The sequence below is a fragment of the Pimephales promelas genome, chromosome 17 (assembly GCF_988280905.1).
Source record: "Pimephales promelas chromosome 17, fPimPro1.hap1.1, whole genome shotgun sequence".
NCBI classification, from domain to species: domain Eukaryota; kingdom Metazoa; phylum Chordata; class Actinopteri; order Cypriniformes; family Leuciscidae; genus Pimephales; species Pimephales promelas.
In genome coordinates, this window is record NC_142785.1 from 3,071,617 (window position 1) to 3,096,900 (window position 25,284).

The 25,284-nt window shown below is 38.1% G+C and overlaps 1 protein-coding gene across 1 annotated transcript in view; it reads left to right on the forward strand.

Moving 5' to 3' along the window:
- The window catches only part of antxr1c (ANTXR cell adhesion molecule 1c), a 39,453-nt gene extending 18,100 nt beyond the window's left edge, over positions 1 to 21,353 (forward strand). The window contains exons 9-18 of the mRNA XM_089121770.1: positions 364 to 424; positions 1,928 to 2,026; positions 2,128 to 2,197; positions 3,973 to 4,051; positions 6,757 to 6,852; positions 7,137 to 7,175; positions 9,560 to 9,658; positions 10,555 to 10,722; positions 10,811 to 10,891; positions 17,345 to 21,353. Of these exons, the coding sequence (XP_088977896.1) occupies positions 364 to 424; positions 1,928 to 2,026; positions 2,128 to 2,197; positions 3,973 to 4,051; positions 6,757 to 6,852; positions 7,137 to 7,175; positions 9,560 to 9,658; positions 10,555 to 10,722; positions 10,811 to 10,891; positions 17,345 to 17,599 (1,047 nt within the window). The 3' untranslated portion in view covers positions 17,600 to 21,353. The remainder of the gene's footprint in view (positions 1 to 363; positions 425 to 1,927; positions 2,027 to 2,127; positions 2,198 to 3,972; positions 4,052 to 6,756; positions 6,853 to 7,136; positions 7,176 to 9,559; positions 9,659 to 10,554; positions 10,723 to 10,810; positions 10,892 to 17,344) is intronic.
- Positions 21,354 to 25,284: the final 3,931 nt, after the last annotated feature.

Consider the following 25,284-nt stretch of genomic DNA (forward strand, 5'->3'; position numbering starts at 1 on the left):
TAGAAGAATAACAAAGTGCAGTAAATGGTAAAACTATTTGCACGACAAACCACCAGTGTGTTTATAATTACAACAAGACATGTAAATAATACAGTCAGAAATTGTTTGTTTGTAACATATCAAGCTAAAAATAACCAGAAGCGAATGAAACTGGAAGCCTTGCACATTTGTAAACTGATTCACCCGAAAGTTACACTGTGGTATTTTCCAAACATCAGAAGTCTGCATTTCACAAGACCATCGGAAGATAAAGCTTATCGCAGAAACCAGAAATGAATGACACACTTTAGCTTTAATAATAATTGCTAAATGCATTTTGAACAAATTATTATTAAATAACTCATAATTGTTTTTCTTTTTTAGATCATCAAAAAATCTTGTATCGAGATCTTGGCAGCGGAGCCATCCAGTGTATGTGCAGGAGGTATATATTTACATAAAATAATAATAATGCCCTTCATTTCATGTTCCTTCCACATTCAATTAATAAGATCTGATCGTTTTGCTGTTGGAAATATGGATTCTTGTTAACTTACTGTCTGGCAGTTAATTATGTACAGTAATAAATCTTTAATCTTTAAGTCAATATATAATTTAGCTCAGGAAAGGCCTGTTCACACCAAGGACTAAAACTAAAGATATTGTTTTGAAGTAATAGTTCACTTTTGAAAAAACTTTTGCTGATAATTTACTCACCCCCATGTCATCCAAGATGTCCACGTCTTTCTTTATTCACTCGAAAAGAAATTAAGGTTTTTGATGAAAACATTCCAGGATTTTCCTCCATATAATGGACTTCAATGGGGTCCAAACGGTTCAAGGTCCAAAAGACATTTTCAGTGCAAACTGCAAACTGTTCAAAGGGTTTTAAATAATTCCAGACGATGAATAAGGGTCTTATCTAAAAAAAAAATAAATAAAAAAAAGTTTAAGTTTTATAAGCTCAAATGGTCGCTTTGCTCTGTTCTGTGATGCGCGTTTGTGACTCTCATGTTCGAACTCGTTCATCAAAATGAACGAATCTTTTCCCGAGTCAACTCGTTCATTTCATTCGTTGAATGAACCAAATGACACGAAAAAGATTTTTTCGTTTTGATTAACATGTTCGAACAGGAGAGTCACAAACGCGCATCACAGAACAGAGCAAGGCGACCATTTGAGCTTATAAAACTTAAACTTTGTTATTTATTTTTTAAATGAGTGATCGTTTCGCTTGATAAGACCCTTATTCATCGTCTGGAATCGTTTAAAGCCCTTTGAACAGTTTGCACTGAAAATGTCTTTTGGACCTTGAACCGTTTGGACCCCATTGAAGTCCATTATAAGGAGAAAAATCCTGGAATGTTTTCATCAAAAACCTTAATTTCTTTTCGACTGAAGACATAAAGACATGGACATCTTGGATGACATGGGGGTGAGTAAATTATCAGCAAAAGTTTTTTTTTAAAGTGAACTACTCCTTTAAAAATCATTCCAGATGTAAAATAATAGCAGTGTTCACACACACCACAACTATAACGATAACGGCACAACCTGAATCACTTTCAGAACAATTGTTTCCAGCAAATGAGTGATAAAAGCACTGACGGCCAATCAGAATCAATCCTGAGCATTTAAAGCGGCAGATCTTATCTTTCTTGGTATGTTGCACACATTTACTGTATGTGTCATCAAATAAATAATTACTGGAATTGTTGTAAATAAATATAAGCACAATATAAGCAATTCCAGTGTTGAACTTGACAGTCTGTGAGATGCATTTACCCAAGAGGACAATTCATTGTGGTTTTATAGTACCCAGCATTACTTGCGCCGCTGAAAACACAGCGAAGTTGATATTTTTGTGGGGAAATGGTGTAATGAAATGTCTTTTGTGAAGATTTATCACTCTTTTGTTGAGCAGCAACTGTGGGAATCTGTGTTTCAGAGTCTTTTCAAGTGGTGGTGAGAGGGAACGGCTTTCGGCACGCCCGAAACATAGACCAGGTCCTGTGCAGCTTCAAAATAAACGACACCGTCACGCTCAGTGAGTGTAAACATTCCCACAGAGTCGGAGCACTTTCTCATTTCTCATCAACATAGTTGCATTTAATCTGCTTCACTAAGCTTTTACTCTCCGTATAACAGATGAGAAGCCTGCGATCGTCGAGGACACGTTCTTGCTGTGCCCTGCGCCTGTTATAGATGAAGTGGGAAAGTAAGTGAGAGGCCGATGGACGGGTCTGCCATGCATTAGCTCGTGTTTATGATCGCAGTCAGAGGTCACATTCCTCTTCCTTACGCAGCTCGCTGTTTTGTCCTGTTGATCCAGTGTTTTCCAGAAACTGCCTGATTTCATGAGTTCACAGAATCAAAGCCTGAGCTTCAGATGATGTCAGAGGCTCTGAGGAGCCGTTAAAGCAGATCGCTTTCAGAAATCACACCCACTCTCGGCTTTTCTTTCGTCTTTTTCATCTCCATTATTTCCTTACTGCGCCCCTAGACCTCTCTCTCCCACTTGTTGCAGTTTTCTTGAGTTTTGTTATGTATTCATATATTTATGTTCTTCATAGACAAGGTTTTCTAAGGAAATATAGTTATACAAGGACATAATAATACAATACAGGGCTGCACTAAAATTTTAAATCTGGTTGATATTGATGAATTGATAAATATATTTAAATTGTATGGCAGATGTGCAGAAAATGTCAAAACACTAAATTTTAAAAGCTTAGTGAATTTAGCCATCACAATATCATAATCTACAATATACTAAGGAGAAAATCATTTTGAGATCTGCTAAAGATTGCAATTAAAAGTGTCATAATAAATGATTAATATAAATAAGTCATAATTATCAAATATTACCTTTAAATTAGCATTATTTGGTGGCAGAAATAATGTTAATGTGAAATTACACAATTAAAGGGAGAGTTCATTTTGAAATTAATTTTTGATATGTTTTATCTTACCTCAAGGGCATCCAAGATGTAGGTGTCTTTGTTTCCGCAGTATTTTCAATTTTGATATTTTTAGGTCAAACCGGTCTTGTCTTGTCTTGAGGTCTATGGTCACCACCTCAAAGAGCATGCACAGAGAAGTCCAAATTAAACATGATTTAATGACTCGTACATGTAAGTACACATTGATGGCCTAAGACACGAAACGAGCGGTTTGTGTGAGAAAACGATCAGTACTTATATCGTTTTTACCTTTTAAAAAACGTTGTCTGTTGATATATCGAAATCGTCTTCCATTGCGATTCCATATATCTAAATATGTATCTTTAGATCTAAATATGTACCATATATCTTCCATATATCTAAATATGTTTAGATCTTCACAGTAAAGGGCAACACTTCAGAAATCTCTGTGTAAGCAATGAGTGACGTAAACACGCGAGAGATCACTTCCGGCGCTTTCCAGCGCTTGCTGTACATATTTACATATCCATCTAAACGTCGCTTTTGACGAAGAGAACTCCGCTGTGCGTATCTCTGGGTTTTAGTAATAATTGTCTGTCAGAAATCAGGCTGTTTATCAGTGTTTTTGCCCAGAGGAATGTGAACCTCAGCTAAAGTAGATGCTCTTCATCAGGGAGAAATGACTTATCTGTCAGAAGAGCAGGCTTAACCTCTGTCTGTTCAGACACAAACCTCGGCGGGAATGCTGAACATTTGGAATGCTGTTTTTATCAAATGTTTGAGACACTAGACAGCTGACTACAACAAAAGTTAACCAGCACCCTGCAAAGCGCTGTATGGGTGCCAATTATGGTCTGGAAGGCATTTAACACAAAACTAAAGATCTCAAAAATGTCACAAAAATGTTGTCTTTGGCACATATGCCTGATGTCTTTCTAGTCTAAATGGTGTCTTGTGTGTGTTTTCTTTCTGCTTTTATGGGTACTTCTGTGCAGTGTTAAAGGGTTTGCCAGCTTTCAAAGTGACAAATATGGGTATGAAAATGTATGTTTTGGTGTTTGCGCTCCAGGGTGGTGTACCTGCAAGTCAGCATGAACGAGGGTCTGTCGTTTATCACCAGCTCCGTGCACATAACCACAACAGAGTGTGTAAGTCTGACCGCAAACACACACCCAGACAAACTACTATCTACAAAATGGAAATCAATTTTGAGATTTGCTTAAGATTACAAATAAAAGTGCTAATAAATGATTAGTGTTGTAAAATATTACCTTTAAATTAGTATTAAATGGTGGCAAACATGTACACAATTAAAGGAGTAGTTCACTTTTAAAAAACACTTTTGCTGATAATTTACTCGCCCCCATGTCATCCAAGATGTCCATGTCTTTCTTTCTTCAGTCGAAAAGAAATTCAGGTTTTTGATGAAAACATTCCAGGATTTTCTCTATATAATGGACTTCAATGGGGACCAAACGGTTTAAGGTCCAAATGAGAGTTTCAGTGCATCTTCAAAGGGCTTTAAACGACACCAGACGATGAATAAGGGTCTTATCAAGGGAAAAGATCGCTCATTTCAAAAATAAATTAATAAGTTTAAGTTTTATAAGCACAAATGCTCGCCTTGCTCTGTTCTGTGATGCGCGTTCGTGACTTTCCTGTTCGAACTCGTTCATCAAAATGAACGAATCTTTTTTCGAGTCATTTGGAACGATTCGTTCCTTTTGAGTAAATGAGTAAATTATCAGCAAAAGTTTTTTTTTTAAAAGTGAACATAGGTGTCAATACTATTAGATTTTCTTTGCATTGGCTGATATCAGTATGTTGTGCATCCCTAGTTGAATTTATTAATAAAAATTCTTCCAAACCTCTCATCTAATCAGAATTAAAACCTTTTTTTCTTCTAATAGCTCCCTTTATACTCTCATGATCCCTTTAGCTCTTCACGTAATAAATGATCTTCTTTAAATGCTGTGATCTGTCCCAAACCCAAATCACCTCATACAATTATGGCATTAGTGAATGTTTTTGGGTGTTTTCTGAACTCCTGAAACGCCTCCATTGTAGTCTTGGGTTTTCTTAAGGGAACGAACACGTCACAATATTCCTCATTTAATTCAATAATTCATAATAAAGGGGCGGGGCCTGGTTGAGTATATTAGTTGTGTGTTAAACTGGCGGTTATGGTAAGGGGCATTTCCCAAACCCGCTTAACGCGGTTGACCAATCACAACACACTGATCCAGCCAACCAATTAGAGCACAGTGTGCTTTTCAGAAGGAAGGGCTTCATAGAGACAGGAACTAAACAGAGCGTTACTGACAGAAAAAAAATAGTTTTTTACGCATTCAAGGATTCTAGTAGAGCCAAAAACCTAAATCAAGACTTTGTAAAAGTGTATAATAGGTCCCCTTTAATTATATATGATCGTAATTATGGTGCATTGTAATCATTGGAAAGTTATTTACAATAAATGGGTGGTCTTTGATGTCTTAACCCCTTATTTTTATAGTATTCTCCCCTCCTCACGTTTAGGTCGTCCCCCATCATCATTTTCTCTTCACAACACACCCCATCCCCCCAATAACACACAGATCAAGGGCCAAACCGCAGGGGTTCAGCACGTCCCCAGACAAGAGCCCCGAAAAGATCCTGTCTCGGACTCTCACTGAGCCGGCTTCTTGCCCGCAACCACAAAATAACTTTTCATGAAGCATTTCTTTTCTAAATACTTTTTTAAAAAGCAGTGTGCTCTTCCCATTCTTTTCCCATTACATACTTTTTAACAGTGAGAATGCTCACTTTTTGGTACACTCAAAAATATGCTGGGTTGTTTCAACCCAAATTTGGTCATATGGACAAACCCAAATGTTGGGTTAAAAATGTAATAAAAAATGTACAGTTGAAAGTGAAAGTTTAAGTTGGGTTCAAATTTGAAATTACATTTATAACCCAACATTTGGGTTTGTCCATATTTGACCCAAATTTGGGTTGAAACATCCCAGCATTATTTAGAGTATAGTCATAGCTTGTCTATTGATGTTCATATATTTAATTTAATTTTATTTATTTATTTATTTTTTTCGTAATTTTAAAATAATATTGAAAAATTATTTGTCATGGAATATTAAATATTTTTACACAATTTTGCAGACAAAAATTGTGTATTTTTAAAAATATTTAAACACTATTTCGTCCTGTCAAATTTCAGACCATTGTACATTTTCATGAAAAAAAGCTGGCAATTTTTTAAAAAAATATTTAAACATTATTTCATCATGTCAAATTCGTTAATTTTACACAGTTTTACTGACAAAAATGGTTTATTTTTGATAATATTATTTTATGTATTCATTTAATATTATTAATTTATTCATGTAATGTAATATTTATTCATTTATTAATGTATTAAAAACATAAATCCAATCAAACTATGTTATTTAGTCAACAACGTATCATATCTTTTCGTTGACAAAATTAAAATATTGGTTCTTGAAGTAACAAAGTATAAATCTCAAAATAACGATAAGTCGATATTTTTTTGTTAGTGAAGTATATTTTTGATAATATTATTTTATTTATTCATTTTAATATTATTAATTTATTCATGTAATGTAATATTTATTCATTTATTAATGTAATAAAAACATAAATCCAATCAAACTATGTTATTTAGTCAACAACATATCATATCTTTTCATTGACAAAATTAAAATATTGGTTCTTGAAGTAACAAAGTATAAATCTCAAAATAACGATAAGTCGATATTGTTTTTGTTAGTGAAGTATAAAAACGGTTGTTTATCCTTCTCTCTCTCAACCTCTCCCACGTCCTCTGTCTTTTCCTTTGCAGTTTGATGGGACGATCCTGCTGATCACCCTGCTGGTGTTGTTTCTATTATTGGCTCTGTTGTTCATGTGGTGGTTCTGGCCGCTTTGCTGCACCGTAGTAAGTCATCGCCTCATTTCCCATCTTAAATATCAGCCTTCACACAGGACGTTCTCACGACACATCTTCCAGTATTTTTAAAACTGGGAGCCAAGGCCTATGGATTTGCGGTAAAAACTGAAGTTGAGTGATTTAAGGTGGAAAATTGGTCAATTCATCTCAAATGAGCACACACTGTATAACCGGAGGTCATGATTTAACCCGATATTCTAGATTATACATCACTTGTGTTTTTGGTTGTGTGATTTGACTATTCCACACAACATCTATGTGTCTTTCCACAGGTGATCAAAGAGCCTCCACCTCCTCCACCGCCAGAGCCAGTGAGTTATACTTACACCTCACTTTATCTGTTACAGAAGGGTTAAATGTCACTGACGGGATCCACCAGAGATCTCAAGGGTGTTAGGGGGTCTGTCTGTGTAAAAGTTCAAAGAAAAACAGTATAAATATTATATTTACAATCTTAAAAATATACAGTATATCAAATAATAACAATTGTTATTCATTTTAGTATAATTATTATCAATTGTTATTACTATTATTGGTAGTTGTAGTAGCGGTATGTCAAATTAAAATTAATAATTACATAAAAAAAGAACAAAAATGGGGCTTTCGAACCGGAAGAATCTTTTCATAGTTCCTAGAACTATTGCTGGAAGTTCCCGGTTTTGACGTGTTCGCACCACAGGAACTAGGAACTATTTTAGGTGTATAACTAATTTTGGGCCTAAACCAGCGCTATAGGAACTATCCATGACGTTAGTGTATGCTGATTGGACGAACGCAAATGAAACACCAGCACCTCGCCATTTTTTAAAATTGTGTAAACACACAGATTATAGCCTATACACTCACCTAAAGGATTATTAGGAACACCTGTTCAATTTCTCATTAATGCATTTATCTAATCAACCAATCACATGGCAGTTGCTTCAATGCATTTAGGGGTGTGGTCCTGGTCAAGACAATCTCCTGAACTCCAAACTGAATGTCAGAATGGGAAAGAAAGGTGATTTAAGCGATTTTGAGCGTGGCCGGTCTGAGTATTTCACAATCTGCTCAGTTACTGGGATTTTCACACACAACAATTTCTAGGGTTTACAAAGAATGATGTGAAAAGGGAAAAACATCCAGTATGGGGCAGTCCTGTGGGCCAAAATGCCTTGTTGATGCGAGAGGTCAGAGGAGAATGGGCCGACTGATTCAAGCTGATAGAAGAGCAACTTTGACTGAAATAACCACTCGTTACAACCGAGGTATGCAGTGAAGACACAACACACACAACCTTGAGGCGGATGCAGAAGACCCCACCGGGTACCACTCATCTCCACTACAAATAGGAAAAAGAGGCGACAATTTGCAAGAGCTCACCAAAACTGGACAGTTGAAGACTGGAAAAATGTCGCCTGGTCTGATGAGTCTCGATTTCAGATGGTCGAGTCAGAATTTGGCGTAAACAGAATGAGAACATGGATCATCATGCCTTGTTCCCACTGGTCAGGCTGGTGGTGGTGGTGTAATGGTGTGGGGGATGTTTTCTTGGCACACTTTAGGCCCCTTAGTGCCAATTGGGCATCGTTTAAATGCCACGGCCTACCTGAGCATTGTTTCTGACCATGTCCCTATCCTCTGATGGCTACTTCCAGCAGGATAATGCACCATGTCACAAAGCTCGAATCGTTTCTTGAACATGCCAATGAGTTGACTGTAGTAAAATGGCCGCCACAGTCACCAGATCTCAACCCAATAGAGCATCTTTGGGATGTGGTGGAACGGGAGCTTCATCCCACAAATCTCCATCAACTGCAAGATGCTATCCTATCAATATGGGCCAACATTTCTAAAGAATGCTTTCAGCACCTTGTTGAATCAATGCCACGTAGGTGAAAGAGGGTCAAACACAGTATTAGTATGGAAAACAGTGAGAGATGAGCCGCTTAACTTTTACGCTGAAGAGAAAACCCAACGCAACTCTTGATGGGACCAAGAGGAACCTGATTATGTATTTCTTCTTAGCTAGCATCACTGGACATCAACCATACGGCGTACGCTAATACCTTTTTTTAATACTGTCTACGTAACAATTCTATCTAATATTAGACAGGACTGTAACACAGAGGTCCGCCGCTCCTTCAAAATAAAAGTCACAACAACAAGTTTTATTCTGCTCTGAAAACATGAGATTAATCTGTTGACAGCCATAGTTAGTACTTCATAGAAACTACTTTGAAGATTATGCAAACCTTTGACACATATTTATAATATATAATTTATTTGTAACAGTAATGAGTCTTCATATAAAACACTTGCTTCTTACTTAGTTGTTAGTATCTTCGTATAGCTAGCAACTGAGTATAACTATGTTTTCAAATATGTCACTGTGGTTTAACTGCTTTAAATAATGAGTAGCTTGTCTTCTGGAAAGCTACAGTTGCAAAGAATGTTTTAAGGGATGTAAATTGGCCTTGTCTCATAATCTGTATTCGGTAGCAAATCCCATGTCAACATCTAAGCCACAGCAGGGTTAGAACAAGGAACTGAATTTTCTTAGTGTGAGATTCCTGAATAGACTTTAATGAAAAACATCAGATGACTGTGAGTATAACAACATCAACATGTGAAAAAAAGCACCGGCAGTTTATTCCTGTGAGCAGATGTTTCGTACCTCTCGCGCTCGTGTGCGTAACGTGTTTTTCCTCCTCAGGAGTCGGATGATGAGGACGGCATGCCGAAGAAGAAATGGCCCACGGTTGACGCATCTTATTATGGCGGTCGAGGGGTTGGAGGAATTAAACGAATGGAGGTAATCTGTGTTAATTTTAGGGCCGGTATTTTTAGATTTGAATGTGGTTGGAAACTGAAAAGTTTTCACAAACTTTTTTACAGTTTTCACAAAAATATGAAGCAACATAATAATCATAAATGTTTCTTGAGCAGCAAATCATCATATTAGAGTGATTTCTGAAGGATCATGTGACACTGGAGTAATGATGGTGAAAATTCAGCTTTGATCAAATGATTAAATTACAGTTTAGTATATATATTCACAGTTATTTTAAATAGTAATCATATTTCACAATATTACTGTTTTTATTGTACTTTTGATCAAATAAATGCAGTCTTGAAATGACTTCATTCAAAAACATTAGACGTCTTTAACTATTGCAAACTTTGACCAGTGTATATAATTAAGAAGATAATACTAGAATATATAATAATATAAGTTGCTAAAAGTGACCTAGAAGTGAAACATCTAGGGCTGTCAAACGATTAATCGCGATTAATCGCATCCAAAATAAAAGTTTGTGTTTACATAATATATGTGGGTGCACTGTGTATAATTATTTTGTATATATATAAATACACACACATGCATGTATATTTAAGAAAAAAGTATAAAAAAATATAAATATAAATGATGTATAAATCTATATACATGAAAATATTTCTTAAATATATACAAGCATGTGTGTGTTTTTATATATATAAAATAATTATACACAATGCACCCACATATATTATGCAAACACAAACTTTTATTTTGTATGCGATTAATCGCAAATAAATCGTTTGACAGCCCTAGAAACATCAAAGCATCTAAAAAAAAGTTGAAAAAATAAAACTGAAAGACTTTTGCATTTGCTGAAGATCTGTAACCAGTTTCATAAGAAGTGATCTAATGTGTGTGTCCTGGTCCAGGTTCGCTGGGGAGGGAAGGGCTCCACTGAGGAGGGAGCGAAACTGGAGAAACCCAAAAACGCTGTTATAAAGATGCCTGAGCAGGAGTTCGAACCCTTTGAACCCAAGCCCAGAAAATCAGACAACAGGAAGCAAGCTCAAGACAGGAAGTGGTATTCTCCCATCAGGGTAAAGATGCTTTGTCATCGTCATCATTGTTTATTTGTGTGTCTGTTCAAAGCATGCTTGTTTTTAACAGCACGTTTCTCCTCTTCAGGGTAAACTCGATGCGATCTTGGCTCTTTTCCGCCGTGGATATGATCAAGTGTCACTTATGAGGCCACAACCAGGAGATCACGTGAGTAACCAGGTCTTGATGATCAAAGAGTCTTGGCTTAGCATTTTCTTTCTTGTATGTCAAAAAAAACACACTCCTTCAACAACAAACAGTCTGACCGGTCTCAACCGAAAGCTTTCAAGGCGTTTGGACCTCATAAATCCTCGTCCTGTGGGTTTTTTGACTCATTCCTCTTCGCCTTGGCCAGACGTTTCCTTACCTTTCATTTGTCGACCCAGACCAGCAACGAGAGGGTGATGGGTGCCAAGACACATCATAGGCACAGCTTGCCACCTGCATCAAATCAGTAGCCATAAAAATGAAATGAAACACAAATGTAGGCACTTTCCAGACAGATAGTCTGCACTTTTAAAGGCCCGACGCTCACATATGCAGAGCAGCCACATGGTTTGATTTTTAATGTCAAATTGCAGGTTATCGGCTCTTGATGCATCTTTCACACAGACGTTTTCATCCTGCTGAGATGAACTATCTTCAGATGCTAGCTGGGTATTGATTGACACACATCTCATGATTCTATTCGATTTTGATTCACAAGCTTGTGATTCGATACGATTCCAACCTCGATTCAATTCACTTCGATATTGACTCATTTGATTGTATACAGTAAAACAAAAATACTGTCATTTATACAGGGAATCCTGTAAGTTGGTACATTAATAATATTAAAGGTTCAATTTAACAAAAATTGTAAAAATTTAAATTACACATGAGAAAATAATGTTAAAATATACAAAAATTCAATTTAATAATTTAATTAAATAAAAATTGAATAATAACTTTTCAATTATATAAATGTGTTTCTAAGTCAATTCGTTTTTTCATATATATATATATATATATATATATGGTGGCTGTCATAGCTTGTTTTCATGATGGATTTATTCAAACGTACAAGAACAGGTTAAATATAATGTAATATGGTGCATATATTTATCAAAATGCACTTCTCTAGAGTTATTTTTTCAAGCTAGCTATCAAGATGGTCATTGGTTGCATTTTGTCTGTGTACCTTTGTGTAGTTTTCTAATTTTTGTCTTTTTTTAATGGACTGTTTATTATAAACTCTTTCTGCGCCATTGATGGAAATTTCCATCATTTATGAGACGCTTCCCCGTTATCGATTGAAATTTGCGGCTTTCTGTGTTTTCACTGTTATAAGGTAGGGGGCGCTATTACGCGTTTTCTGAAAGAGAGCTGAATCTCCTGATCAAAACACAGTCGAAGAAAAGTAGAAACGAGCGATATCAGAGCTGCAAGCAACATTTACCGGTGTTCAAGCAGTTAAGGCCTTTAAGCACAAAAGCATCAAAAGACATTAAGTTTTATGTAGCAATCATTTAACCTCTGAGATCATAGATGGAATAGACCATATTTTAGCATGATTTACCATGATACACCACATTGCAGTGTGATTTTCATTATTTACCATGTTCCAGTATGATTTACCATGAATCTAGCATGATTTAGGGATCAGGGGGTGGGTTTAGGGGTGGAGTTAGGGATTGGGGTGGAGCTGGGTAGGTTTAGGGGTGGGTTTAGGGATCAGGGGGTGGACCTGGGTAGGTTTAGGGGTGGATTTAGGGATCAGGGGGTGGAGTTGGGTAGGTTGAGGGGTGGGTTTAGGGATCAGGGGGTGGACCTGGGTAGGTTTAGGGGTGGGTTTAGGGATCAGGGGGTGGACCTGGGTAGGTTTAGGGGTGGATTTAGGGATCAGGGGGTGGACCTGGGTAGGTTTAGGGGTGGATTTAGGGATCAGGGGGTGGAGTTGGGTAGGTTGAGGGGTGGGTTTAGGGATCAGGGGGTGGAGCTGGGTAGGTTTAGGGGTGGTGGTAGGGATCAGGAGGTGGAGCTGGATAGGTTTAGGGGTGGGTTTAGGGATCAGGGGTGGAGCTGGGTAGGTTGAGGGGTGGGTTTAGGGATCAGGAGGTGGAGCTGGGTAGGTTTAGGGGTGGGTTTAGGGATCAGGGGTGGAGCTGGGTAGGTTGAGGGGTGGGTTTAGGGATCAGGAGGTGGAGCTGGATAGGTTTAGGGGTCGGTTTAGGGATCAGGGGGTGGAGCTGGGTAGGTTGAGGGGTGGGTTTAGGGATCAGGAGGTGGAGCTGGGTAGGTTTAGGGGTGGTGGTAGGGATCAGGAGGTGGAGCTGGATAGGTTTAGGGGTGGGTTTAGGGATCAGGGGTGGAGCTGGGTAGGTTGAGGGGTGGGTTTAGGGATCAGGAGGTGGAGCTGGGTAGGTTTAGGGGTGGGTTTAGGGATCAGGGGTGGAGCTGGGTAGGTTGAGGGGTGGGTTTAGGGATCAGGGGGTGGAGCTGGGTAGGTTTAGGGGTGGTGGTAGGGATCAGGAGGTGGAGCTGGATAGGTTTAGGGGTGGGTTTAGGGATCAGGGGTGGAGCTGGGTAGGTTGAGGGGTGGGTTTAGGGATCAGGAGGTGGAGCTGGGTAGGTTTAGGGGTGGGTTTAGGGATCAGGGGTGGAGCTGGGTAGGTTGAGGGGTGGGTTTAGGGATCAGGAGGTGGAGCTGGATAGGTTTAGGGGTCGGTTTAGGGATCAGGGGGTGGAGCTGGGTAGGTTGAGGGGTGGGTTTAGGGATCAGGAGGTGGAGCTGGGTAGGTTTAGGGGTGGGTTTAGGGATCAGGAGGTGGAGCTGGATAGGTTTAGGGGTGGGTTTAGGGATCAGGAGGTGGAGCTGGGTAGGTTTAGGGGTGGGTTTAGGGATCAGGAGGTGGAGCTGGATAGGTTTAGGGGTGGGTTTAGGGATCAGGAGGTGGAGCTGGGTAGGTTTAGGGGTGGGTTTAGGGATCAGGGGGTGGAGCTGGGTAGGTTGAGGGGTGGGTTTAGGGATCAGGAGGTGGAGCTGGGTAGGTTTAGGGGTGGGTTTAGGGATCAGGGGGTGGAGCTGGGTAGGTTTAGGGGTGGGTTTAGGGATCAGGGGGTGGAGTTGGGTAGGTTGAGGGGTGGGTTTAGGGATCAGGGGGTGGAGCTGGGTAGGTTGAGGGGTGGGTTTAGGGATCAGGAGGTGGAGCTGGGTAGGTTTAGGGGTGGGTTTAGGGTTCAGGAGGTGGAGCTGGGTAGGTTTAGGGGTGGGTTTAGGGATCAGGGGTGGAGCTGGGTAGGTTGAGGGGTGGGTTTAGGGATCAGGAGGTGGAGCTGGATAGGTTTAGGGGTCGGTTTAGGGATCAGGGGGTGGAGCTGGGTAGGTTGAGGGGTGGGTTTAGGGATCAGGAGGTGGAGCTGGGTAGGTTTAGGGGTGGGTTTAGGGATCAGGGGTGGAGCTGGGTAGGTTGAGGGGTGGGTTTAGGGATCAGGGGGTGGAGTTGGGTAGGTTGAGGGGTGGGTTTAGGGATCAGGAGGTGGAGCTGGATAGGTTTAGGGGTCGGTTTAGGGATCAGGGGGTGGAGCTGGGTAGGTTTAGGGGTGGGTTTAGGGATCAGGGGTGGAGCTGGGTAGGTTGAGGGGTGGAGTTAGGGATCGGGGTGGAGCTGGGTAGGTGTAGGGGTGGGTTTAGGGATCAGGGGGTGGAAATGGGTAGGTTTAGGTACATGTAAGGTGGGAGGAGTTGGATCTGGATCCGACTCCTCTCCGTGGATTTCATGTTCTGCAGTGAGGACCATCTCTCAGAACCACCAAACCAACATTTGAGAAGCTGTACGATGCAGTTGGTCTACTGTATAGTCCAGTTATCCAATCACATCCTCTGATGAGAAAAGTCACATTTTTGTGTTACATTATGGGTCGGTAAATGTTTCCATCTGAGGTAAATGTAAAGTTACATGACATGGTTTACAAGCTGTACTGTAACTGAGGAACTGTGATATTATCTGCGTAGAATGGCTCTTGTCATGTTTTTGACCCGACTGGTTTGAACAGCCCCGAGCGAACGCTTGCATGATGCAGAGGAGTGGTTTCACCTCCTGGTCCTGTAATGGCGTGGGTCTCTGCGGTTTGTGACGAGAGGGCTGAAAAATGCCCAGACTGACTCTTTTCTCTCTCGTTCTTTCGGAGTATGGAAAACAAATGTAACGGGCGTCATTTCCTGTCTGCAATTGCATTAAGAGGACTTAAAACGCATCCAGCAGTGCCTGTGCATGAAGAACTCGCACCACCGCCATAAGTTGAGAACAAGGTCACGGCAATGCTTTTACGAGTCATAATGCAATCTTTCTCCGTCTTAAACAAGCATATTCCTGTCACCCTTCATCTTTCTGTGCTTTCCTCACAGGTTTTGGCTTTACCTAGTGTGGAAACATGTTGTTTCGATTGAATTCTTTTGGTTGGTTTCGGAGTATGTGTGCATGTTTGTCTGACGTCTATAGTGTATCATTATCTCTCCCCGATCTGTTTTTCTCATCTGTGCCCTGGTTAAGCTCTCTTCCTCATGCCTCTGTCTTCAATCCCATAATGCACAAGGATCAGCTTTCCACTGGCTGTCCCATCAGCTCTGACGTGAAACCTCAGTTTTGCACAGCACTCACTTTACACCCTCGCTCTGGTGGAGGTTTGAGGATGAGGTCATGAATAAAACGGCCACATCAAACATCTACGGCGCGGTCTTGAGACTGACTTCAGACTGCTTTATGACCCGGCTATAAAGTTGTGTCAGGAGGTCATTTTCCTCTGGCATATTTGTTGCTTTGCCACGAGGGAAGGACTATTACAACAAACATCCTTCAAAACACCTACTTCACCTGTCATTATGCAGGCTTAAATGGGATTTGACGTTAAGGTCAACTCATTTTACTTTCATAATGTGACGTGTAATGAAACCAAACAGTTGAGTTTATCCATCAGGAGTTGATTGGATGTTGAAAAGGCGTCTCTATATGAGGAGATGGGTTATAACTAACAGCTTGATGATGTCAACCAAAAATAATTTTAAAAAAAGTTGTTTTTCTATAATAAAATAACACGCACATAAGATTCATACACAATAAGACCAGAAGTAAATTAAGTAAATAAATCAAGAATTGATTGATGTCGTAGTGTCATGTATATTTTTTTTGTCTGTTGCTGTTTTTGTTTTAATTTTGCTTAAAAGCAGATTGAATCATGTACTCTAAGACCAGAAATATTAAGTGAATCAAATAGGGCTGTCAAACGATTAATCACATCCAAAAATAAAAGTTTGTGTTTACATAATATATGTGGGTGCACTGTGTATAATTATTTAATATATATATATAAATACACACACATGCTTGTATATATTTAAGAAATATTTTCATGTATATACAGATTTATATATAATTTATATTATATATAAATATAAATATTTTATCTATAAATAATATTTTTCTTAAATATACATGCATGTGTGTGTATTTATATATATATACACAAAATAATTATACACAGTTCACCCACATATATTATATAAACACAAATTTTTTTTTGGATGCGATTAATCGCTTGACAGTCCTAGAATCAAAATAGATTTTAATTGAATTAATTGTAGTGCATATGAAAAGAAAAGAAATTGACCAGTTGTATATTTAGTCCAGGAATATTTAGTTTTGATTTCATCTTTGGTTTCAGTTATCCTATATTATATATGAACATAGTATTAAATATAGGTAGGTAGATAGTAAATATAATACTATACATCACATTATGAAAGGAAAAGACAGCAAACAGATAAATTAAAGTTCTCTATTCTAATTTCATATTATATAATTTCAATATAGTTTTAAATATAATATGTTATAAATAATGTCAAGAATTTAAAAATGTACACAAGGTGGTTAACTGTTGATTTGTGCGCAGTAAGATTTGGAATATTTATTAAGAAAGTAAATGTGCAAATATGAAATAGTTTTATTGAAAATTGTATTTTATTTTTATGCTTTTAGATTTCAAATGTTAATTTTATTTTAATTTTTAGCAATTTTGTTATGTGTTTTTTTCATTTATATATATATATATATATATATATATATATAGCTATTTAAGTTATTATTTTTCTGTTTTAGTTTCTGATTAGTTTTATTTCCTGTTAATAATTTTAGATTTTTAACTAATATTTATTCCAGCTTAATTTCAATTAATAGAAATATTTTTAATATTTTTATTCGTTTTTTTTTTTGTAAATGATAATAATTTCTGATTTCAGGTTTAATTGAATTATATAATCGATGTAAAGCATATTAAATATATATTTAGATGACTATTCTGTTTAAAAAAAGCATGATGGGTTTTTTTTTTTTTTTTTTAGAGAGAGAGAGAGACAGAGAGAGAGTGCTTTGGTGACTTTCCATGATGCATAATTTACAACTGTGGGTGATTTCATCTGTGGTTTTCACAGCGCTGCGAGATCTTGTGTGAGCAGAGAGCCAAAGCAAGAGCGACTCTGGGTGTCATTCTGGAAAATAGGACGAAGCAATGCTTGCGTATTGGAAAGTGGCCACCTTCAACAGAGCAGATTGCCTCACGTCGTTTCTCTTGTTGTTCTCTCCTCAGGGTCGGTGTATCAACTTTACACGAGTGAAGGAGGAGGCGGCGGCGGCAGCTAAAGCTCCTCCGCGAGCTCAGAGCCCACCTCCACCAGACTATCATCCGGCTCCCAGTCCAGTGTCCTCTCCGCCCAACAGCCCTCCTCCGAGAGGACCACCCCTAACCCAATCTCCACCGGGTCCCCCACCCGCCCGAGTCCCACCCGGACCCCCCTGTCCCCCTCCGTCACGGGCCCCGCCCAGCCTCGACGGCAGGCCATGAGAGAAAGATCCAGCCTCCAGTGCAATTCATCCCTACAGCCAAACAAAATGCTCCTCTCGCCAAAAAAACGCACGTGGTATTTATCGGTCAGGTTCGATTAGATGGATGTGGTGTGTAGTTTGTTGCTGGACAGCAAAAAAAAAAAAAAAAAGCAAAAAGTCGTGACAAAAAATTCAACTACTGAGTTTTCCATACGCAGATTAAGAGGGACCGTTTTTAGCTTTAGAACGACTGAAGTGCTTCTTTTTATTGAGGCTGGACGAATCATCGTAATTATTACCATTAAACCAAAATGACGCTTTCCATATCATGCCCAAAATAACCAGTATTAGATGCTATGTTATATTGTGCAGCATCCTGTGCCTCTCCATTTAATTAGTTTTGATTTTATTTTTTTATGTTGAGTCAGTTGTCGAGTTGCAGGTTCTCTCAGGTGAGTCTCTGACCCTGTACGAAGGTCCGAGTCCATGTGGCCAAAGGGAAATATATCATAGCCTGGATGAATGCAAGTGATGAATGTGTTAAGGCATTTTTTTTTTACTGTAGTATCGCAATTAATGTCTTATTCCTGGTTCAGACTACACAATATCAGCCCGATTTTGGCACAATCCATTTGATGAATGTGTGTTGTGGTGATTGGTATACAAAAACGGGTCCCGGACCGCAAGAATCAATCTCCAATAGTGTGTCATCATAGTGCAGTGGTTCCCAACCTTTTATTGTCCCCCTCCTCTCCCAAGAAAACATTTTAGGGTCCCCCTTCACATTTAATTATATTATCGCTAGCGACAAGAATGACAAAATGTGTTGTTTTCAAACAAACGGTATGTTTTTAGGCTAAGGCTAAGCAGCTATGTTTATCCATAAATAGTAGCCTATAATATTGAAAATACAATATAACAAAACATTCTAATTTTAAGAACGAAGCCTAGGATAAGTCTGTACAATACAAATTGTCCCTATTTGAAATTAAAACAACAAATATTCACGCTGGTGTGTAGGTAAAAAAAAGAAAAGAAAGAAAATAGGCTATTACTAAATGACAGCTGTCTGGGGCCTCGATACTTGCTAGTTATTTGCGAGGCTTTATCAATGCGAGGCTTTATTTATTTTATTTTTTTTACGTTTTTGGCGCTTCAGCGTCTTTCGGAAGAACATTGTAGCCGGAACTACTTCTCTCTGTGTACGTCTATGACGAGTCACGCAGGTACTGGGTTACTCCGCAGCGGCAGCGATCCGAACCAGTGTAAAATAGTCCCTATGTAAACACGTATTATATGTGTACCATAGTGGTTCAGGATCAGACGAAAATACGGATTGATGAATTTTGGACTTTTATGTAATGCTCATTGCTCAAAACCTTTCAAAATATGACGCGACCCCCCACAGAGCTCGCTGAGGCCTTCTTGTGGGCCTGTTGGGAACCGATGTAGTGGATGGAAACTGATGCCGCAACGTCCTGACAGAAAGACTAATGTTTAAATTAGTTTGGTCCTCCACAGTCCTCGTTTGTTTACGCTGAAGTAAATCACTAGTTCTGCCTTCTTGATGACATAACTCATCGTTAAAGACGGTAAACGATGATTGAACGTGTGCTTCCCGTCACTGCCTGTCATATATCAGACGCGGTGACTATCGTAACACTGTGTAGTCTGAACCCGGCATTAGTATGTCACAAGATCTTTGGTTTTGGTGTGCAGGATTTGTCTCGAATCACTCGGTTGCTGGAATTATGACTGATTTTTGAAGGTGCAAAAGTATGTTTTCAACTCTATTCCAGATCTTTCTAGGGTGAATCTCATGAAAACATGCCCTGTGGCCGGCTGCTTCTAATGCTACTACTTAGACGTCTCCTTACATGTTAGTCATCTCATTGTTTTTTCTTTAAGACTAATTTTAGTCCGAAGAATAAGACTGATTACTCATTGGAAAACTGCTAGTTGGTCAGACAGTCGTATAGTTATGCAACTGGACACAGGTTACATGATTTCATCCCAAAATGAAAAATACATTTTTTTCATTTTTTGCATAAAGAAAATGAAACCTAGTTTAAGGACCGTTAGGCAGAGCTGTATGATTAATGTACAAGATTGTGATCTCGATTCAAACACCCACACAATCTCATTCCTAAATCACAAGGTAACAAATATTAAACCTTTGACAAACTCACTGGAAGATTCAAACGCGATTACGATTATTGATTGTATCGATTACATTGTTACACCAGTAGGTGGTGACAAATAACTGTTAAAAAATGTATTTGTCATTGAATCATTCGTTCAAGAGATTTGTAAACAAATCAAAAATGCTGATTCATCCAGTAGGCTAATCAAACAAGTGAAGTCATTGAATCATTCATTCAACACATTTTTAATTAAACATTTTAAATAGACTGCAGCAATAAAGATTAGTCGGAACCTTTTTGTAATTGTCTGTTCATGTTTTTGCAATTAAGCACATATCACCCCACAATTTTTTTTTGTAAATTAATAATAATAAAAATAATTGACATTATTTCCAGTTGTGATCTTCATTAGATTGCCAGCATCGTAGTACAATAACAATAAGTTTATGTAATGTTGCGAAGAAAAAAAACCTCAAACTTGCATCATTAGTGCATTTTATTAGCAATGATTAGCGAGTTTCATTTTATATTAAGTAAATATTAGTCACACCTAATGATTCAGGTGTGCGAGGCAATATATTTTCTATGCAATAAATTTAAGCAATGTGTAATTTGCTTTTTATTTATATCAACGTAAATTAAAGGATGCACAACAAATATCACAATTTTGTATAAATACTAAAATGTATCATCATTCCATACAGTTATTTATTTTATTTTATTATTATTTGTTTTCATTACAGTAATGAGAATATGGCGGCATCCTAAATGGTCCTAAAGACAGGCTTCTTTTTCTCTAAGCAAACTAAAACATTTTCTTTTTTTTTCTTGTGTATCTAATGTTCTTGGCAGGTTTCAAGTTTGGTCATTGTAAAGGTTAGAGCTCTAAGCAAATGCAAAGTCAGGTCAGTTGTTGTCTTGTTTTCTGTTTTCCGCAGCTGTACTGTACGTATGTTGATATTCATCATGTTTTCATTTGCATTTCATCGTCAAACATATTGCAACTGCAGGGCAGTTCACAGCATTTAATTTATTACCCCCATGCCTGAAGGAAGGTACTTGAATATGACAAGGTGTCCTCTGTTACAAGCAGGACACTGTGCATGAAACCAAAAATATTAAAACGAAAAAAAAAAAAAATCACTTTGCCTCAGATAACAGCCAGTGCCTTCTGTGTGTTTCATTGTTTTTTAATTACCTTTCTTTTTTTACTTCATTCAAGTATAATGCAGTAGCACTGTTTATACGTTTGTTTTAATGAAAAGATTGGTGCATGAATTTCGTTTTACCCCTTTTTGTCAATTAAAAGTGAAACATTGTTCACAAGACTTTCACCTCGCCTCCTATAATGCGGTCCAAACCGAAGCTAGTGATGCCGACAACTGCAGTATGATGCTATAGGTTTGTGCTTTTGTTTGGATTTTTGTTTTATTTGCTTGTGGCAATCATTTGAAACATTGTCATCTGTACTATTCCACACAAAAAAAGTTGATACCAGAATTATAAATCACAATTATATTGTGTTATGATGTAATAAGTGTATTAACAACAATACTGATGCATCTATTGAAAGGCTCATAAAGTTTACTTTTTTCACAGTATAAATAAAGGTCGACTTTCAAGCTTTTACTGCATTTGTCTGGTTATTGGGTGGTATACGTGTAAAAAGTGACGTGTAACGGCTCACACCCTGAATTAAGCACCTAAAGCTGCTTTTGTGGCCTTTGGAAATAGTTTGCTTTTGTAATGCTAACTGCTCAGTTCAGAGACTTTGATGAAGTCGTATGAAGATGCGTGGTTTATGAAAAAACGAAATATTTTAGGCATTGCAATGAAGCTATAAAACCGAGACATTTTGATAGCACTTAGCCCAGTTTATTCAATATGGGCCAAGCAGAGAAGCGACCAAACACCGCGACGTTTTCCCTATTTAAATACAGTTACTCGAGTAACTCGACGGTGACACAAAATAAATCGTTGCGCTATATTGTATGGCGGAATACCACAGCAAGTGCTTGGGAGCACTCCGACTCGGCGTAGTAATATCATCACTCGTGAAAAGTCATCTCCCCCTCTCACTCTCCGAGTCCATAGATATGCGCCGAGTCGAAGTGCTACCAAGCACTTGCTGTGATACTATTCCGCCATACAATATACTGTACTTATCCACTTTACACGCTTAGAAAAGCGCAGAGTTTTATTTTGTGTCACCATTCTTTGTCGAGTTACGTGTAACTGTATTTAAATAGGGAAACTCCTCCTCTTAGTTAAGGGAAAAACATAGTTTATTTTGAAAAAAAACGGTGGAGTATCCCTTTAAAGGGATGGACATGATTAGCAACGATACTCAGGATGGCTGTGTTGTTTAAAGGATGCTCAATTGGTAATAAGAGGGCCAATGTGTGCCAAAAAAAAGTGATGCTTTCAGAACAATATGGAGCAAAATCTCTGATTCCAGCATCTTTGTTGAATCTGTGCCATGAAGAATTAAGTCACTTCTGAATGTAAAAGGGAAAAAATGTAAAATCCTGTACCTATAATAATAGAGTACCCTATAAACCTCTAATTGACCCCGGTAGGATCTACTTTGGGTTTCCCAGCAAAGTCTGTCCAAATCTTGTTCTTGTGGCTTTTAGATAATCCATGGGAAATGAAAAGTGAGCTAAGGGTTGATGTTAATGAAATAAGGTTTTTCCTTGATGGAGAAACAGGAGTTGGTAATATGAAGTAACCTGAACACATTATATATATATATATATATATATTGAAGGTGTCTGTCTTTTATCATGTTAAATATCTGCCTGTTTTATGCTGGGATCAAATTGGCCCTAACTGGATTTTATTGCGATTCATTTTGTAATTTATAATTTATAAAAAGGAAAAAATGTGAATGAATGTTTGTTTTTAAACATATAGTTTAATGTGACATTAAAACATTGTAACTTTTTAAAAACTTTAAAACAAAAGAATTGCGGAAAAATAAAACATTTGACCAGTGTTATTTTATTATTACTAGTATAGTTTTTATTAATATATTGAATTAGATTTTATTTTTATGTTTTTATTTTAAATCGTAAAGTAATTTTGTTGTGTGCTTTTTATTTTTTGGTAGTTTTATATATTTTTATATATTTTAAATATGAGGAACAAAAAACGTGGTTACGGTATTTATCTGGGAAAATTATTTGGCATAAAGGCAAACTACAATTACAGGTTTTATTTTACAATGCAAAACAATAACACACGTAAAAAAAAAAAAAGCAGAAAAGCATACACTGACGACACCATAAGCTCTTATTAATATTTGGTTGATTCGCTCTTGTTTTTGCATGTGTTCATAATTTCCTTGTATGACAGCCAAAAATTGTCACGTTTCATTTCGTTACTACGCAATATACTACAAAATCTTTAACAAAAAGTTTTAATAGGCCTATTTGAATAAAGAGTGAAAATGTCAAGACATGACTTTTGGCCTCTAGTTTTCAATTACGGTTTAGCTACTTTTGGTTTATTTTGTTTAAGTTATTTTAGCCACTTAAACTAAATAAAATATATATCATATAAGAGTAGATGGTGGCATCAATCTGCTGCACATGAAGGACTGAGGGAAGTCAGCACACTGTAGGAAGAGGGTGAACAATGGGAGGTATTTTCATCTGTGGAATTCTGGGAACACTAGGAATGAGGTGGAGCACATCATATGTGCGGTGTAGGCAGACGGGGTCTCATACGGCACAGGTGGGAGAACAGCCGGATTTAAGGATGAAGAATGAGAGAACAATGACTGTACAGAAAACAGGCACTTACTGACTGAAGAGAGGAAAACAGTACTGCTATTATATATATATATATATATATATATAGAGAGAGAGAGAGAGAGAGAGAGAGATGACATGACTTCGATTTTACGGACTAAATAAATTTTGTGACCATAGAAAACGCTGATGTTGATAAAAAGCCCCATTATACAGGAACAGCTGTCCCCTTTTCACCTCTCATATGCTGAATAAGATAATATGTGTGAAAGTTTTCTGCATGTCTGATAAATTCACACACAATTTTTAAAATCCTATAATAGTGCGTCATAAGTCCAGTGATTTATGAGCTCTCTATGTTACATTGAAGCTTTGCCCTTGATGCAAAACTGGAAACAATTAAAGCCACACTATGCAAGATTTCTGTTTATGTCAAACTGCGACCCCTAGAGCTGCTGTGGAGTACTTGTACTGTTGTAAATAGCATTCACGCAGAGATGTCTCTGCACTAACAGCCTGATCCCCTCCCCCTGTATACCGGTACCTGTTCAGTAGGATGGAAGCTGTAACGAGTGGAAAATAAGGTGTGGCCCCTTTAAGAGGTGCGCCCTGTTGAACACCACATGTATACGGTGCCGGGTTCTTTTTGTTTGAAACATTCAACCCGGAAAAAGTCATATAACCACTGCAATAACTCCGAAGCTATACAGGATTATCATGCATCTGGGTTTCATGGGTGGGATTTGTCAACTTTGTGCATGTCCACTTCCGACGCGGTTCAACAATGGCCGAAACGAAGGCTAGATGTCACTGCTCTGTTCCACTTTGTAAATCTAACCAACAACGCCAACCCTACTTAAGTTTTCATGGATTCCCAACTGAATTGAGTATAAGGAAGAAGTGAATTAAAGCAGTTTCAAACTTTAAAATAAAACAAGGTGCGCGTTTGTTTCAGGTGAAATACTGCATTAGAATGGCTGTATTAGCTCCTTACATGTAATTTAATAGGTAAAAAGTACTGGGCGAGTGATGTTTATTTGCATGCATTCGTAAAGAGAATGGGCGATACATCTTTAATACGCTGTGCGCGCTCCCGCGACCGGCCATCAATTTTCAGCGGACTATCACTTTTCAGCACGACACTGGCACTTTAGTGAATCAGACTAAAACCAGCATATAAATAAACCTAGTGTAGTCCGTCATCAGTTCGCCAGAGTGATCGGTGATTCAACGGAAGTGGCAGTGGGCAAAGATCACTGAATTCGAAGTACATGCGGAAGTGTCAACGTGACAATTCCCTATTCAGTTAAGGTAAAAAAAAACAAAACTGCATAGTGCTGCTTTAAATACTCGTTATAAGGAAAACTGAAGGATAGCACAGCCATTGCAAACAGGAACAAACACAGAGAATCGGAGCTTGTTTCACCATAGACAGTAAAAGAAGCTAAACACACAATAGGAAGCAGTAATTTTTTCCATTTGCCGAATCAGAGGACTGTTGACTGTTACATAACACCGGTTTCAACTAAAAACGTTTTTTTTTTTTAAAAGCGTTTTGGCCATTAATTTACACGACAACAGCGTTTTTTGGGTGCCTGAAAACACACAGGTTTCAAAGTGCAAGTTTTTTTTTTTAAATATAGTATCAGAAAAAGTATGTAAACAACAAAACCGCGAATCTCAGAAGACGATGACGTCGCGCACATGCGCATTACGACGAGTTCGATCATCGCCATAATGGCCTGGCAGCAAATTTTACTTTAGTCGTTTTCACGGATATCCGTGTGAATGGGGATCATTTTTTG